Source organism: Dipodomys merriami, unplaced genomic scaffold, assembly GCF_024711535.1.
Source record: "Dipodomys merriami isolate MVZ:Mamm:240054 unplaced genomic scaffold, mDipMer1.0.p SCAF_6, whole genome shotgun sequence".
Taxonomy (NCBI): Eukaryota; Metazoa; Chordata; class Mammalia; order Rodentia; family Heteromyidae; genus Dipodomys; species Dipodomys merriami.
The window spans coordinates 12,346,300-12,362,566 of NW_027206179.1; the positions used below are offsets into that span (position 1 = coordinate 12,346,300).

Sequence of the window (16,267 nt, forward strand, 5' to 3'; positions counted from 1 at the left end):
GAAATTCCAATTTCCAGGATAAGTGGTTTGCAGTAGGCAAGCGCCTCCTACCAAGAATGCATGACAATTCCACAAGTGACTTGTCCAGAGGAAGACAAAGCACAACTTAACACGGATGAAGGATCTAAAGATGCTCCTAACACAGAACACTGTTCATTCCAACACAGGACTTCACTCTTTCCTAACATGGGATATCCCACTTTTCTAACACAAACATCGCTTGTTCCTAAGATGAACTACGACCTGATAAACCTACAGAAAGTGGTGCTACGTTATCAGCAGGAGCAGGCTTTGGGAGAGACAGTGCAGGCCTCACAACTCTGCAGTGTCTGACTTGTGGCAGTCTCTGGTTGGCTCAGGAGGCAGAGCTAGTAACTAGCTCTTTGATTTTAATTCAAACAGTAATCCAAAGCAATTGAAAAATAAACCTCTACAATTTAACTTTTCTATGAGCTAGCTGAAACAAACCAGACTGTAGATCTGAATGGAAGGCTTCCTTGACATGTGCCAAGGCTGGCACTGCCTTTCTCTAGTCCATGAACTTCTTACCTGCTTGATGGCGGTGACGGTAATGACAAAGAAGAGAGGGAGCCCACTGGTCACTGGACTTGTGGGGGTGTCGATGATCAACTGCAGTGAGGAGAGAGCAAAACACCCATCAGTGATATTGCCAGCGACCTTGATAGCCCACTGCCAGGTACCACAGCCACCTCTTGCTGCTTGTGCCTAATTCAATCACTCTGCTGACTCCCCATTGTCTTGCTGCAGCCAGGGAAGCCCCTTAAGAGGTGTGCTGAAGAACCAGGTTTAACATGTGGCAAAGACGCAAGTCTGATGTGCTGATACATTTAACTCATGACACGCACCACTCAGATGCCTGTGTGCACACAGTGCTCTTATCTCATGTGTACTTTCACTGAGATAAGCCTCAAAGAATGGACTGGGTGAACTGTAGACAAGAGGCCTTGAGTCCCTGATCTTTTTATTAGCAATCTGTATGGCAATCAGTTGAGAATCAAAGTCACTTAATTAGATTTACATTTGATGAGATGGAAAACTAGGACTGCCTTACCTGTACGAGAAAGATGATGAGAAAATAAAAGTTGGCTATTCTCCTGAATTGTTCAAATAAGTTCTTGGGAATGAAGTTCCAAAATGTGTACTGTGTAAAAGAAAAGCAACAGTAAGTCACTTGCAGCAGATTCTACTTTCGGGTAGTGTTCTTCTAGAGTATAATGAGCAGTGGTGGATTTCAGAGGAAATTTCAGTTTTAGGCACCAATTCTTCATTCAAAATTGATTTCTGACATTTTATCTGTGTTAACTCCCCAAAACTTATTTAAGAAGGTGTATTCCAAAACTACATATGCAAATTACCTGATTTTCAAGGACTCAAGATAAAATAAATACAAAGTAGCTCTTCTCTTAAAAGAAGAATAATCTCTTAACAGATATGATCTGTAATGGATATCTCTTAGTCTTCATATATTTCCGAAATGGAATAGCTTAGACCCCTCTCCAGGAAGCCATCCTAAGTCTCCTCATCCAGGGCACAACCTTCCACTCATTAATTAACTGAAACACCTCCCCAGATGTCTAGAATGCATTCACTCAGTAACAAAGGCACATCAAGAGAAAGAGTAACATTAACATTCCATCTTTTACCCACTGGAATGTTTCAGGTGACAGTCATCTGGGGTCTAGGATTCCTTCTATGTGATCTTAGGCTCTAAAAGAGAAGGGGTGGCGATGTGGGAACTGCCAGCCTCAAGCAATGAGAAACAGATCTAAAACCCTTCTCTCTGAGTGTGTCTGGCTTACAAGTTTCCGTATGAAGACGTTATAACAATATGCGTGAGATAAAATATCACCTTCTACGTTCTTCTAGATGCAGATCAAATTTATTCACCTGCCAAACTCAAACAAAATACAGAAATGAACCTCCCACAAAGGAACATGTATCTGAGAATGAAATGGATTGTAAGTAGAGGCCAGAGAACAAGGGAAGACTGTTTTTTTTTTTTTTTTTTTTGTCAGTTGTGGGGCTTGAACTCTGGGCCGGGGTGCTGTCCCTGAGCTCTTCAGCTCAACGCTAGCACTCTACCACTTGAGTCACAGCGCCACTTCCAGGCTGGGGTTTTTATCAGTGCAGAGAAATAGATCTACGCAGCTGTAGAAGGACCTGCAAAGGTGCTTTGAGTCTGTGGGAGCGCTGCGGAGCTGCGGCAGATGTAAGGACACTTAGTTTTGAGGTCCTAGTGGTGGCTCAACTGCTTACTGCAAGGTAAACTTGTTTTGTGCCAGAGCCACAATCTGGCTGATGGGCTCTGCAAAACTGCACCTGGGGTAAAGGACACGCTGAGGCAGAGCCAAGCAAGCTCCCACCTGCACGGCCCACAGCACCACAGCAGGGGCGCACAGAACAGCCATGTGAAAAGCAGATTCCCATGCCCTCGCCAGCTGTGTGTTACTGTTCTAGGACCCCTGAACCCCAAATTCTAACACCTATCAAGGAACCAGGACCACTGTGGAATTAAAAGCCACTAAACTGTCCATCGGTTCTGAGCGAGCCCTGAAGGTAAGAGTAAATCATACAGTTACCAGTGCTAACCTGAAATGCTGTAGAAGAAATCATCTAACCTTCTGCAAGTACACAGAAAATGGTCAAGGTAGGCCGAAATAAAACAACACCAGCATTTTACTGGAAAACTGACCATGGCTGAATGGTCATAGTTGAAGTATCTGTCTAGGCAGGTGGGCCACCATGCAATGTCTACACTGACCTGCATTTGGGTAACAAGTCCTTCCTACTGCTACTCTGATATCATCAGAGAACTATTTAATCCTGGAAAAACTCTGGTATCAAAGCCATGGCTATTTCGATGGTAAGGAAGCAAGCGTAAGAAGTCGGGAGACCACAGATATTCTTTCTGCACAGACCTTTCAAGGCACTTGAATCATGAGACAAGTCAAAAGACTCACCTCTAGGTCTACAAGGCCATTTTCTTCCCTAAGCTACAAGTGCTATGCCAGCACTGAGCGGGTGCCTACAGCCACCTGCTCCTTGGTAAGCCAATCTCTGGTTTCATGTTACTGGTCTGGAGTGTGGCCTGTAGAGGCCCCAGCTTTTCTACCCGTGATCTCACAGTCACATGGAATGAGGCCTGGGGGGAACTGGAAGCTGTACTCTGCCAGCAAGATAAGCACCAGGAAGCCTGGGGTATCATCTGTCTGAAGCGGATCCAATCCCACAGGTGTGCACCTGACTGTCTAGAAGATCCAGGAGACTGGATTCTGGCCCACTCAAAAGCCAGGGCATGAGCAGTGCAGAGAAGACGTCCCCAGGGTGCCCACCCTGTGTGGATCAGGCATCTCTCTCACTGTTACAGAGAAGTGGATGTATAGGCAGGAGGCAGGGCGAATGCTGGACTGCTGGTGCATTGTGAGGAGGCACAGGTGGAGCATAAGACCGCATTGGAACTGTGGGCTCAGGACAGTGCAGCTGAGGGCTGCAAATCCCCTCCAGAGGCCTAGAAGCCTCTGTCTCTTTACTTGGAAATAAGTACTTGTGGCTTCATAGTGTTATTCTGGAACTCAAAGTAAATTCTGAATATGAAAGTCATTTATACAAATATCAGTCAGTAAAATATATTTGCGCATTAGTGGAGGCAATGCTCTATTTCCTAATGATTTAAATTCAGCTTTCTTTAAGGCACAGAATGACAGTGCAGAGTAAGCTGGTATTTAGTTCTACAACTTTCTTAGGGCAAAGCAGAGAAATGCTGTGTATTTTGTGCCTGGGATAATTTTTCATGGCAGCAGCAAACCATCCCTCTTAGGGGCTCAGGAGGGGAGGTGCTACACATGCAAGGGTTGAGGAGAGGGCGGTGGGGAGATCACAAGGTCTTGCTTTCTTTATTCTGCAAGACATGGATTCCCCCAAAAGGAAACACACCCCAGCCAGTCACTGAGCACCAAGGCTTGCATTTGTGCCTCACGGCAGTGCTCCAAATGAGAAGAGTGGTCCTCACATAACGGGCCTTCCACACCATGGGTCTAGCTGGAGTAAACTCCCAGTCAGGTGTTAGGGCACTTGAAAACTGATTAGTTACAGAAAACTTCCTTTCAACAAAAGACATATATACTCCACATCTGATGTAAAGTTGTACCTCACATATTAAAGAATATTCACATAACTTGAGCTGTTATTTAAGCAAAAACATTCACATCTTGCCCTGATCTCCAGCTCAGCACTAGCTGAGCTCCAGCGCCACCCTCCCCCCCACACCTCCCTACTCCCACCCCACACCCCCGCCCTGAGGTCTGCCAGACCTTCCCAGATCTGATCAGCACACTTGCCCCCTGTGCCTTCTGGGAACACTTCATGCCAGCTCTCCTTTCTGAAGGGTAAGGGGTGCTCAGTGCTCAGGCATGCTGAGAGCCCACTAGAGGCTGAGCTCAGAGCTGTTCAAGGGCTCTGCTGATGCCCAGGCCTGGCCTTGGGGCCACTCATGTTGACTTAGTTCTACTGGTTCCTGGTGTGAAGAGCTCTCTAGGAGAGATGGTTTTCTGCACTTCCTGGACAAACATCCAGCAGGTCTCCTTTACCAGAAGCTTATAGGGCCTTCCAGTTCAGGATCCCCAGGGAGCCAGAAAGACAAGGCCTCTCAGGGTCAGTACAAACCACTCCCTGCAGGAGAATTTGATAAGCCCAGAAAAATGATAGATGGGCCTCAAATGACTGAGAAAGTAGGTGGGGGGTGGGTGGCGTTGGGGGAGAGGAGGCCAAGGTGGGGTGTGCAAAGGACTGGCTAGCAAGGTGCTTATAAGAAGCAAATCCCTCTTCCGTTTCCCACCTTGGTCAGTCAGGAAATGCTGCAGCGTCCCCAAAAGTCTATACAGAACTTTCTATACCAATGAAGGGCTGTCACTGGAGCTGACATGGCTGGGAAGGAAAAGGCTCTGGGGCATGGGCGAGGGCCAGGCATATACCCAGCACAGCCCCGTGTACCCTGTACACATGGAACAGCCCTGTTCCCAGCCTTGGATATGAGCTGATTTTAAGAAATACATCAGGTTTCTGGATGTTTTCTGACCCCTTCCTTATGGGTTACTGAGACACATTCAAGCACAGAAAAAGTGTGAGTTACTTCAAAGTATCTCAGATTATAAACAGGTTGGAGAAGGTATGTGTTTGAATGTAAATTTCCTTTTCAATTTATTTCTTCTTCACTTACTAAGCTTCTGTAATCACAGAGTACACTCCTTTGGTTGGAATTTTGTTTGGGGCATACTTTTCTAGATTACACATTGTGTTTCTACAATAAAGCTATTATCTGGTTGGAGGCCTGGCTCAGGTGGTAGAGCACCAGCCAATGAATCAGATACTTAGTTTGAGTCCTTGACTTGGACAAAAAAGATGAAAGCTACTGTAAGTTTTTAAACATCTGTTACAATCTAAACAGCCATAAAATGGGATTTGAAATGACGATAACCTTTTCTGACACACAACGGACGCTGGAAGTTCACAGAAAGCATTTAGCAAGTCCACCACAGGTCTATATCCAGGAAACTGTGTGAGCTAAGTGGGACTACACCAGGTGTGAATTAAGAAGACCCCACCTGGGAACCACATGTGACCAAACTGCACCTGCTTCCCAGGTCTACACACAGGAAACCATGGGTGTACAAAGTAGGTCTACACACAGGAAACCAAGGGTGTGCAAAGTAGGTCTACACACAGGAAAGTATGTGTGTACTACATCGTTCTAACATGTGGGTCTACACATAGGAATTATGCAGCCTCCCCCTGGGGACTTCACCTTCACACACACACACACACACACACCCCTCTACACCTACACACCTACACACACACACACACACACACACACACACACACACACACACACACACACACACACACACACACACACACACACACACACACACACACACACACACACACACACACACCCCTACACCACATGCACACATCCTCAGATGATTGGGTTGTGTGCCTCGGAGGAGGTGTCATCTAAAAACACCCTTCACCCTCTCACTTGCACCCAGCACTGTCAGATCCATTTCCCAAGCTGGTTTCTACATGTGAAGCACGTCTGCACTTCCACGCCCACTGAGGAAAAGGTGTAGGTGTGACACCATCAGACACCTCCTCAGCATTCGGGGCACTCCAGGAAGAATTCCTCTCTTCTCTATGTTTGGGGGGAGGGCTGGGAGTGCTGGCATCTCTCTCTTCATTTGCTCTCTTGTGGTGGCCGCTCTTACCTCTACCTTATTTTGGCCCAGGGCAGTCAGTACATAGGGCTGGCCAGACAGTTCTGTGGTGTGCTGAAAAGATGCAAGGGTGGTGTGAAGTGAATGGGCCTCAGAAGGTGAGGCCCTGACATTTGGACAGAAAAGGGGAGGTACTGCAGAGTGGACAGAGAAGTGGGGGGCCCCCTGAGTGCACAGAGAAGGGAGGCCCTGCCGAGTGCACAGAGAAGGGAGGCCTACTGAGTGGGCAGAGAAGGGGGTAACTGTTGAGTGGGCAGAGAAGGGGGGTACTGTTGAGTGGACAGCGAAGGGGGGTACTGCTGAGTGGACAGAGAAGGGGAAACCCTGCTGAGTGGACAGAGAAGGGGGGTACTGCTGAGTGGACAGAGAAGGGGGGTACTGTTGAGTGGACAGAGAAGGGGGGTACTGCTGAGTGGAGAGAGAAGGGGGGTACTGCTGAGTGGAGAGAGAAGGGGGGTACTGTCAAGTGGACAGAGAAGGGGGTACTGCCGAGTGGACAGAGAAGGAGAAACCCTGCTGAGTGGACAGAGAAGGGAGCATACTGTCGAGTGGACAAAGAAGGGGAACTACTGCTGAATGGACAGAGAAGGGAGCCTGCCGAGTGCACAGAAAAGGGGGTTACTGCCGTGCTCTCTGGGGTCCTCATGGAGTGGAGTAGCATTTTAATAGCACCAGGAACGCTGTTTCTGCTCAGAACATGCCTCATCCCGTGGCAAGAAGGACCATGCAAAACGGAGGACAAGTCTACCTTGGAGGAGACAATTCTGTTGTCGGGGTATCTCTGTGGAATGTAGGCCTCAGCTCCTGGAGGGGGTTCCTTGTGTCCCACATAGATGGTCCGACTGTCCACCCAGTTCTCTTCTCCTGCACACTGTGGAGGGAAGAGCAGTCAGCATGAGCCTTGGAGCCCGCAGCGCAAGTCCTCTCCTCGCCCCTACCCCGGTACCTGGCATTAAAACAAAGACCCTGCCTGCGTATGTGGAGAGCCTCGGCTGCTCTTGAGCCCTTCCAAAAGCTTGAGTGCTCACTTGCCAAAATGGTTTCTTGGCCATCCCCCAAGTGGACAGCAGATAACAGGAGTGTCCATCTGTGCCCAGGGAGAGGCCCCGGGTCTTACAAAAGCTGGCTGTTCGACATAGTCGAGTGGATATGTTTGAAATACATGCAACAGCAAAGCCTGGGGGCTTCTGGAAGAGACAAGATGATTTGGAAGGAGGTGTCAAATGACATGCGAAAGAGAAACTTGAAATGGTAAAGAATGACCTGTGCTCGCACATCAGCGTTGAGTAAGCAGACTTTCCTGGAATGAGAACGAGAGGCAGAGCTCAGCGTTAGGGAGGCAAGGAGCCCCTTAGGCTCACAGAGGGCCTTTCCACACCCACCAACGGGCCACAGCCATGTGCACTGAAGTCGCACAGGTAAACACCAAGCCCCTCTCAGAGCCTCCTGTGTTGTCTGGGCCACATGTGGCTGTACTGCCCTGGACAGGTGGGTGCCTCAATCGGCGGCTCAGGGAGGCATCTGAGGCAGCAGGAACAAAGCCAATGGCAGTACCTGGCCCAGCAGAGCAGAAGCCACTGAGGTTTTGCTTCTCACTGGTGGCCCTCTGATGCCTGGGAGAATTCTCCCCGCCTACAGCCCACGGCCCACAGGAGCAATGGGGTGGGGACAGCAACACTGCCATGTGTCTGCTCGTGGCTGTGCAACCCTCCCCCGACTCCTTCTTGGTCTTATTTATACCATTAGCCCCTCTACCCACTTATCTGACTACTTTCTGAAGATAGAAGCCCCTCCTGCTGGGCCAAACCTACACACTGCTGGTACATAAACGTCTGACTTCCCCAGTGAGTGGATGTATACCTGTCTACTTGCACCTCCTATGTTAGGGCCGACTTCTACAGAACTGTCTGTACTAACAGAAAAACCAGATCAACCCACCCCTGAGAACTGCAGCCAGGTTCTCAGCAAAGACAAGGGATGTCACCTCCAGCGCCGCTGAGGCGTCTCAGGTTCTGGGGACAGTCGCACGCATGACTGCGCCTCTGCTAGCCCTGAGCTCCATGCCACAGAAACCAGGTGCACTCTTCCTTTGCAAGACCTCAGCTTGGCTCCTCAGAGGGAGTTCTTCTACCACATCTGATGCCCACAGCACTGCCCACTCAGGCCAAAGGCCACTGGTGCCTCAGCTCAGGGCACAGGCTTCCCTGCCAATTTGCAGGGAGGCCAAGAAGTGTGACATGACCCCAAACTTCCTTGGCGAGGCTCACAAGCAAATGTACAGCAGGCCAGGAGAAGCCTGAACCCCTCCCTAGAATGCAGCCAGACACTCCTCCTCATCATGGGAGGACATCACCGTGAAGAGACAGTCTATGAAGAAAAGTACAGGCCTGCCTTCTTAACACAGACTGACCCTCCCAGCAACCTTTAAGTCTTAGTTTGCCAGGCAACGGCTGAACTTCAGGATAGCCATGAGCCTGGCTGCTACTGCACCAGCTTTGAGAGGAGCCTTGTTGGAGGGAGCAGGCCCCGCAAGGCACTGTTAGCCAGAGGCAGTTTATTAACACTGTGTCCTTAACACTGTCAAATAGATGCTCTTATTAAACAACTCAAGCATGACAACTTCATGCACTTTAAGTAAGAAATGTGGGATTTACTTCTGTGAGACAGATTAGGAAATACACTGCCCAGCAGCATGAAGCAGGATTTGTCTCGACCTTAAAACAAAAACTCACTTGAGAATGAACTAGATGCATGTTAGATGCAAGGTGAATCCTACACAAGAAAGCCGTGTTCAGTGGCCCACCAAAGGGTGAAGAGAGGACCTGGAGGATGCCCGTGGCTCCTCGCTGTCCCCAGGGTGACAGCCGAGGACAGCATCAGTGCTGGACATGTGAGAAGTTACAGTGCCCAATCAACTGTGCTCACCAGCATGCATGTGAACAGGATACAGACAAGGCATATCCATCACCTGTCTGCTGAAGAGGGTCAGTCCCTTGCACACAGTGATTATTCCTATACACAGTCTGCTTACACAGTGATTATTCCTAGCACAGTCTGCTGGCACACAGTGATTATTCCTATGCACAGTCTGCTGGCACAGGAGGCGATTATTCCCATACACAGTCTGCTGGCACACACAGTGATTATTCTGATGCACAATCTGCTGGCACACACAGTGATTATTCTGATGCACAGTCTGCTTGCACACATAGTGATTATTCCTATGCACAGTCTGCTGGCACACGTGGTGATTATTCCTATGCACAGTCTGCTGGCACATACAGTGATTATTCCTATGCACAGTCTGCTGGCACATACAGTGATTATTCCTATGCACAGTCTGCTGGCACATACAGTGATTATTCCTATGCACAGTCTGTTGGCACACATGGTGATTATTCCTATGCACAGTCTGCTGGCACACATGGTGATTATTCCTATGCACAGTCTGCTGGCACATACAGTGATTATTCCTATGCACAGTCTGTTGGCACACATGGTGATTATTCCTATGCACAGTCTGCTGGCACATACAGTGATTATTCCTATGCAGTCTGCTGGCACATACAGTGATTATTCCTATGCACAGTCTGCTGGCACACATGGTGATTATTCCTATGCACAGTCTGCTGGCACACATGGTGATTATTCCTATGTACAATCCGCTTGCACACACAGTGATTATTCCTATGCACAGTCTGCTGGCACAGGCAGCAATTATTCCTATGCATAGTCTGCTTGCGCACACAGTGACAATTCCTATGCAGTCTGCTAGCACACACAGTGATTATTACTATGCACAGTCTGTTGGCACAGGCGGCGATTATTCCTATGCATGGTCTGCTTGCTCACACAGTGATTATTCCTATGCATAGTCTGCTTGCGCACACAGTGACAATTCCTATGCAATCTGCTAGCACACACAGTGATTATTACTATGCACAGTCTGTTGGCACAGGCGGCGATTATTCCTATGCATGGTCTGCTTGCGCACACAGTGACAATTCCTATGCAGTCTGCTAGCACACACAGTGATTATTCCTATGCACAGTCTGCTGGCACACACGGTGATTATTCCTGTGCACAGTCTGCTGGCACACACAGTGATTATTCCTATGCACATTCTGCTGGCACACACAGTGATTATTCCTATACTTTCTTCTTCCTCTGGGGAACATAACAGGTTTCCATGGGCAATCTGGTAACTACCAGTACTCCTACCTTGCTGTTATCTTCTGCCTGCCTCTGTTGCATGTGCACCCCCTGGCCTCAGAGGGAACAGCCATTTGGAGCTATCTGAACTACATCCCCTTTTCAGGCTTCCAAGTAAGTTCTAGAAACCTAGGGAGAAAACTCTTCCAGGAGGGGAACCACTTGGGTGCAGACAGGAAGCAATTCAGACAGAGTTCAGAGATAGTTCTTTACCTATCAATTCCTGAGCATGTGATAAATTACTTCAGTTAAAAAATGAGGCCACATCATTGGCCAAACTGCAGTATGTCTTGTGTGGTCCTTTACCACATCCTACAGTGTAACTCAACACAAGGCTGGTGCTTGCAGGAACTTCCTAGCTACCAGCTGGACCACTGCACCTCCCGAGTGCCTGTGCTCGGGGGCCCTGCACCCCGCCACAATTGCATACCCTGGACACCCTGCTACACTGGGGAGAGGCACCATGATGCTGATGTGGGGTCCTATCCTCTGCAGGAGGCTCACAGGCCTAAGAACCAAACAAAAGCTGTGAGGGAGAGGCTGTCAGGTGCACCAGCACAGCCCATTCCCAAGGCTCACACAACAAGACTACAAAAGGCACAAGGGCAGAAGGAGGGGCCCAATGGAGACAGAAGTGCCCAGTGGGAGGGGCCCAATAGAGAAAGCCATGCCCCATGGGCCCTGGATCTCACCACCACCTTTTTCCTGCAAGCGTAAGAGCTCAGTGGAGAGAAGCACCAGAACTGACTGTAGCTAAGGAAGAGGGGGCTGGGCTGGGCCAAAGGGTGGGCACAGGAGCAGGCAGGGCGGGAGGGGAGAGAGCAGGGCCAGCCAGGAGGGAAGAGGCAGGGTGGTAGAAGCCCATCCTGGAAGATTCTAGCTCCCCCCAAGTAAGGGTGCTCAGGAGACTAGACACCCACCCAGGACCAAGGGTTGGAGACAGCATCACTGTGGCCATACAGACACAGCTCCTGTGGTGACATTCCGGGCAAGGCAACTCTGGCAATACTGAGCAACAGAAGCATCAAGGTGAAGATTAATTCCTGCTCTCCTAACCTCCTAACCTCTGGACAAGGGGATGCAACTACTCCTATAATCATGTGAACAACTTTCTTTCTTTAAATAGAACTTGGGGTCATTTCCATCCCACAGAGAAATACCAGAACTGCAGATCACCACAAAGCACAGGCTTCTGCACAAAACACTGAACAGGACAGGTGAGCGGCAGGCTCCTGTGGCTGGGCTCGGCCAGCGTGCACGCACACACATACACATTTTTTCTCTCAGTAATAGTGCCAGTCTGGGCCAGCCATGTGACTTTGCCCACAATGACTGATTCTTCAAGTCCTAAGAGGAGTAGAGCAGTACTTCTGGCAGACAGTACAAAGGAGAGCGCCTGGTGGACAAGGAGAAGACCCATGAGCTTCACAACAGTACAAAGGAGCCAGACTCCACCCTGTGCTCTCACTTCCTGTTCAGCATCTGAGCTAGGCTCTGCCCTTTACCCTCACTTCTTGTATGGCATCTGAGCAGATTCGGGGTGATCAGACAGTGGAGGGACATGCTTTGATGCTGTGGCATAGAGGAGGCAGATACGGAAAGCAGCAGCAGGAGGCCGCAGTCTGGGCCATGGGGTGGGCAGCCTAAGTGCAGGAAGGCCCCCAGTGGGCTTGGGAAGGACACCTGATCTGTCCTCACTGGACCTGACTGGCAATCGGGACCCAAAACAGCCGTGACTATCTTCTGCCTAGTGCAGATGATGTGGATGGGACTTTGTCATAGCTTGAGGTCTGGATTTGGTCCCTGACCACTAAGGATGGGACACACTTTTAAGTTCTTCCACTCAGATCAGAGGAGGGCATTTTGAAATAACTCACACAGAAAACTAGAGTTTAGAACGAGCCACCAAGACTACAAATGTTAATGCTTTTGCCATATTTATATCAGATAAACACTTTCATAGAACTAAATTCAAAATATACTTTTTAAAAAAGAAATTCCAAAGTATTTGCCTTCTCCCTCTTCTTAAAAATTCAGAGCACTGGTCTCAGCCAGTCAGGGGCTGAGATAGAGAGGATCATGGTTTCAGGCCAATCCAGGCACAAGGTTCATGAGCTCCTAGCTCCAGAAAAAGGCTGGTTGTGGCAGTGTAGGCCTGTCATTTCAACTGTGGCATTAAGCATAAATGAGAGGACTGAGGTCCAGGCTGGCCTGGGAAAAAAGTAATACCCAGTCTCAAAGCTAACCAGAGCAAAATGGTCTAAAGGTATGGCTCAAGTGGAACAGCACCTGCCTAACAAATGTGAAGCCACAGTTTAACACTTCTCTAAGAAAAACCCTGGACAGCAAATGAAGAGAAGATGCAGCTGCCTACTACTGTAGGGAGGCTATCATCCCTGGATACCTAGATCCTGAGAACGCAAACATCCAGACCCTGGGCATCTTTATATGTGTATGTGTGCACGCACAAGTGCACACCAGTCCTAGGGTTTGGACTTAGTGCCTGGACACTGTCCCTGAACTTTTTTTCACTTAAGGCTAACACTCTACCACTTTAGCTACAGCTCCACCTCCAGCTTTTTGGTGGTTAACAGGAGATAAGAGTCTCATAGACTTTCTTGTCCGGGCTGGACTTTAACTGTGATCTTCAGATCTCAGCCTCTTAATAGCTAGGGTTACAGGCGTGAGCCACCAGCGCCCAGCTCCTGAGTTGTACCCTTGAGACATGTGGATCTTGGAACACAGGTCCCACCTCAACAAAGCCCTTCTGCCCTCCTGTGGGGACTCCAAACAGCCATTACTCTCCTTGGCCAGGGCAGCTCCAGTCCCTCCATCTTCTAAGCTTCCTTCTCCCCACCTCTCCTAGCAAAACAACGCACAATTCTTAATATACTGTGGGTGGGATCCCCGCAAGCTTTAGGCAAACAAACAAAGCTTGTTTTCCACAAGGTATTCCAGTGTCTGGTGGGGCTCTAGGGGGGAGACACTGGGAAGAAGAGAGAATAAGGTGAGGCCATGTACAGGGAAGGCCACTCTGTCCAGCCACCCCAACAGGCCATGGACAAGGAAAATCATGCTGTCCAGCCACCAACTCAAGCTAACAGGAGATTATGGACAGGGAAGACCATGCTGTTCAGCCACCCCCAACAGGCCACGGACAGGGAAGACCACACTGCCCAGCATCCCCCAACAGGCCATGGACAGGGAAGACCACGCTGTTTAGCAACCCCCAACAGGCCACAGACTGGAAAGGTCACCCACTCCCAACTGAAGCCAACAGGACACACACGTCCACAGTCCCCTCTGCCCAGCATGCACTGCCACCTCTCTGCACTTAGGAGGAGGCAAAATGCTTCCAAATTCCTGATTCAACCAGGAAATACTGCAAGCCACCACAGCAGGTGTGTCCATCCACAGCCTCGGCTAAGCAGAGTGGCTAAAAAGAAGGACCACGGGCAAGGTGAGCTTTAGATGAGAGGCTGGAAACCAGCACCCACACTGGTCTCCTTATGGAAGTTTTAAATTTCAGCTGAAACAAGCAAAACCCACTAACCAAATTACCCTGTGGGGAGAGAACAAGCATGTCATTGAGCCTCAATTACAGATCAATTTTAGAGGCAGTGACTCCTGGGACAAGGTTCAAATTTCCAGGCATCAGATGGCAGAGCCAGTCTCACGGAGGTGTCTGCTTGGAGCTGTGAAGTTCCTGCCTCAGGGGCCTGTGTGATTAAAGACTAATGCCCAGCCCCCTAATGTGCTCAGTCTCAGCCAATGCTGAAGCCCCTGGGCCTCCCTTCCTCTGCCTGAGTCCAGCCATGTCTACCTAAGGTGATCATCTTCATTCCCAAGCCAGGCTGGCTGGGGTGTAATGCTCCATGCTTCTACATGGGATGCCCGAGAAGCACTGCGGGGATGAGGCTGCCCCTCTCCAGGCTTGCTGGGGTGTTTCCACATGGGATGCCCAAGGAAAGCGGTGGGGATGAGGCTGCCCCTCCCCAGGCATCGTCTGCCAATCTTTGCAGTTGGGGGCCTGGGGCCACTTGTGGTCAAAGACAAGGGACACTGTGGGTGAGGCAGGACCCTGAGCCTGTCCTTCACTTCTTACTGTGGATGTACACCACGGACATCTGATTAGCCAACGATCAGTGAGCATGACTGGGTTTGTCTCCTTTGCCTAGTAATCTTGGGTATATGTGAGGCTCCTGATGGCCCAGGAAGGTATTTTTTTTTTGATCTTCATATAATGTATCCTTTATTATAGAACCAGGGTTTGACCTCAGAGCATCATTCTTTTTTTTTTTTATGTTTAATTTTTTTTAAATTTTTTTATTGTAAAGATTCTATACAGAGGGTTACAGTTACATGAGTGGGGTAATGAGTACACTTCCTCTTGAACATTGTTACCCCCTCCATTGTTTCCAGGAAGGTATTTTTAAACACACATCATTTAGACACAAAAGCACATTGATCATCCAGTTGCTGGACATCATTAAACACTGGCTGACCTAGGTCATGATTTTCCAGCTCTAGAACTGGAAAGAAACATGAATTGTAATAGGTGACTGGGGCTTTCTCAGGGCCCACTTCAGTCTGGGACCCGAAAGACACACTGGGATCCCAGGGTTCGGGGACCGGGGCAGGCAGGACAGATGCACAAGAACCGGCCCCTGACACACTCTCCGGTTATCAGGCCACGCAGCGGGAGTCCAAATAGCCAGTTTCACCTGATTCACCACATGGTAACAGAAATCTCCCAACTTGTGCCCAGCAGAAGCAGCTGGGGATGACAGGGCCAGACTGGCTTTCCTGGGAAACAGGCAAAGGCAGTAAGGAAATGGCCAGCAGAACTAGTTTTCATCAGCCTCCCACACTACACTGGCTTTTATTTTTATATCTTGGCAGTATTGGGTTTGAACTCAGAACCTTGTGCTTGCTTAAAAAGAGCTATACCACTTAATCCTTTTTTCAGATAGTATACTTTGTCTTTCCCCTGGGGTTAGCCTGGATGGTGATCCTCTACCTGGAGCCTCCTAGGTAGCTGGGAGTAAAGGCATGTACCATCCTGCATGGCTTCTTTCATTAAATGAACTCTAACTTTTTCCAGGACTAGCCTGGGCTTACCAGATCTGGCAATCCCCTGAGGAGCTGGGCTAACAGGAAATGAGCCATACATCCAGCCTCAGACCTGAGCATCCCATGCTTAATGCCTGCCTGTACAGACACAGGGATAGCCTGGAAGCCATCAGTATCCTTTCACCCATGCAGCAACATCCTGCAGCCATGGCATGAATGCATGCTACAATACACTACACACTGCATCCACTGCCTCCTCAGATCTGCTACACACGCATCTATGCTCACAGACTCAATCTGCAGATATGCTGCACACTGCCTCCACAGAGCTGTAATACACGCATCTATGCTCACAGACTCAAGCTGCAGATATGCTGCACACTGCCTCCACAGAGCTGTTACACACACATCTATGCTCAACAGACTCAAGCTGCACACGCTACACACTGCCTCCACAGAGTTGTTACACACAGTGTCTATGCTCACAGACTCAAGCTGCAGATATGCTGCACACTGCCTCCACAGATTTGCTACACACGTGTCTATGCTCACAGAGTTGGGAACACCTCACTCTGCTGAGCTCAGGCCTCTGGGGGTGAGGGGTGGAGACAGTTATAGTGTCACCTTTGAGGCCAGGCTCCCCTTCCCAGCCTCTGGAGAGACCAGAGAGAAAGGTGCAGCATGAA

The 16,267-nt window shown here is 49.3% G+C and overlaps 1 protein-coding gene across 3 annotated transcripts in view; it reads right to left on the reverse strand.

The window, feature by feature from the left end:
* Atp11a (ATPase phospholipid transporting 11A) overlaps window positions 1-16,267 on the reverse strand; it is a 99,272-nt gene that overhangs the window by 48,324 nt on the left and 34,681 nt on the right. For all 3 annotated transcript variants that reach the window (XM_070002593.1, XM_070002594.1, XM_070002595.1), the window contains exons 2-4: window positions 7,045-7,167; window positions 1,073-1,162; window positions 550-630 (exon numbers count right to left, since the gene is read on the reverse strand). In XM_070002593.1, the coding sequence (XP_069858694.1) occupies window positions 550-630; window positions 1,073-1,162; window positions 7,045-7,167 (294 nt within the window). The remainder of the gene's footprint in view (window positions 1-549; window positions 631-1,072; window positions 1,163-7,044; window positions 7,168-16,267) is intronic.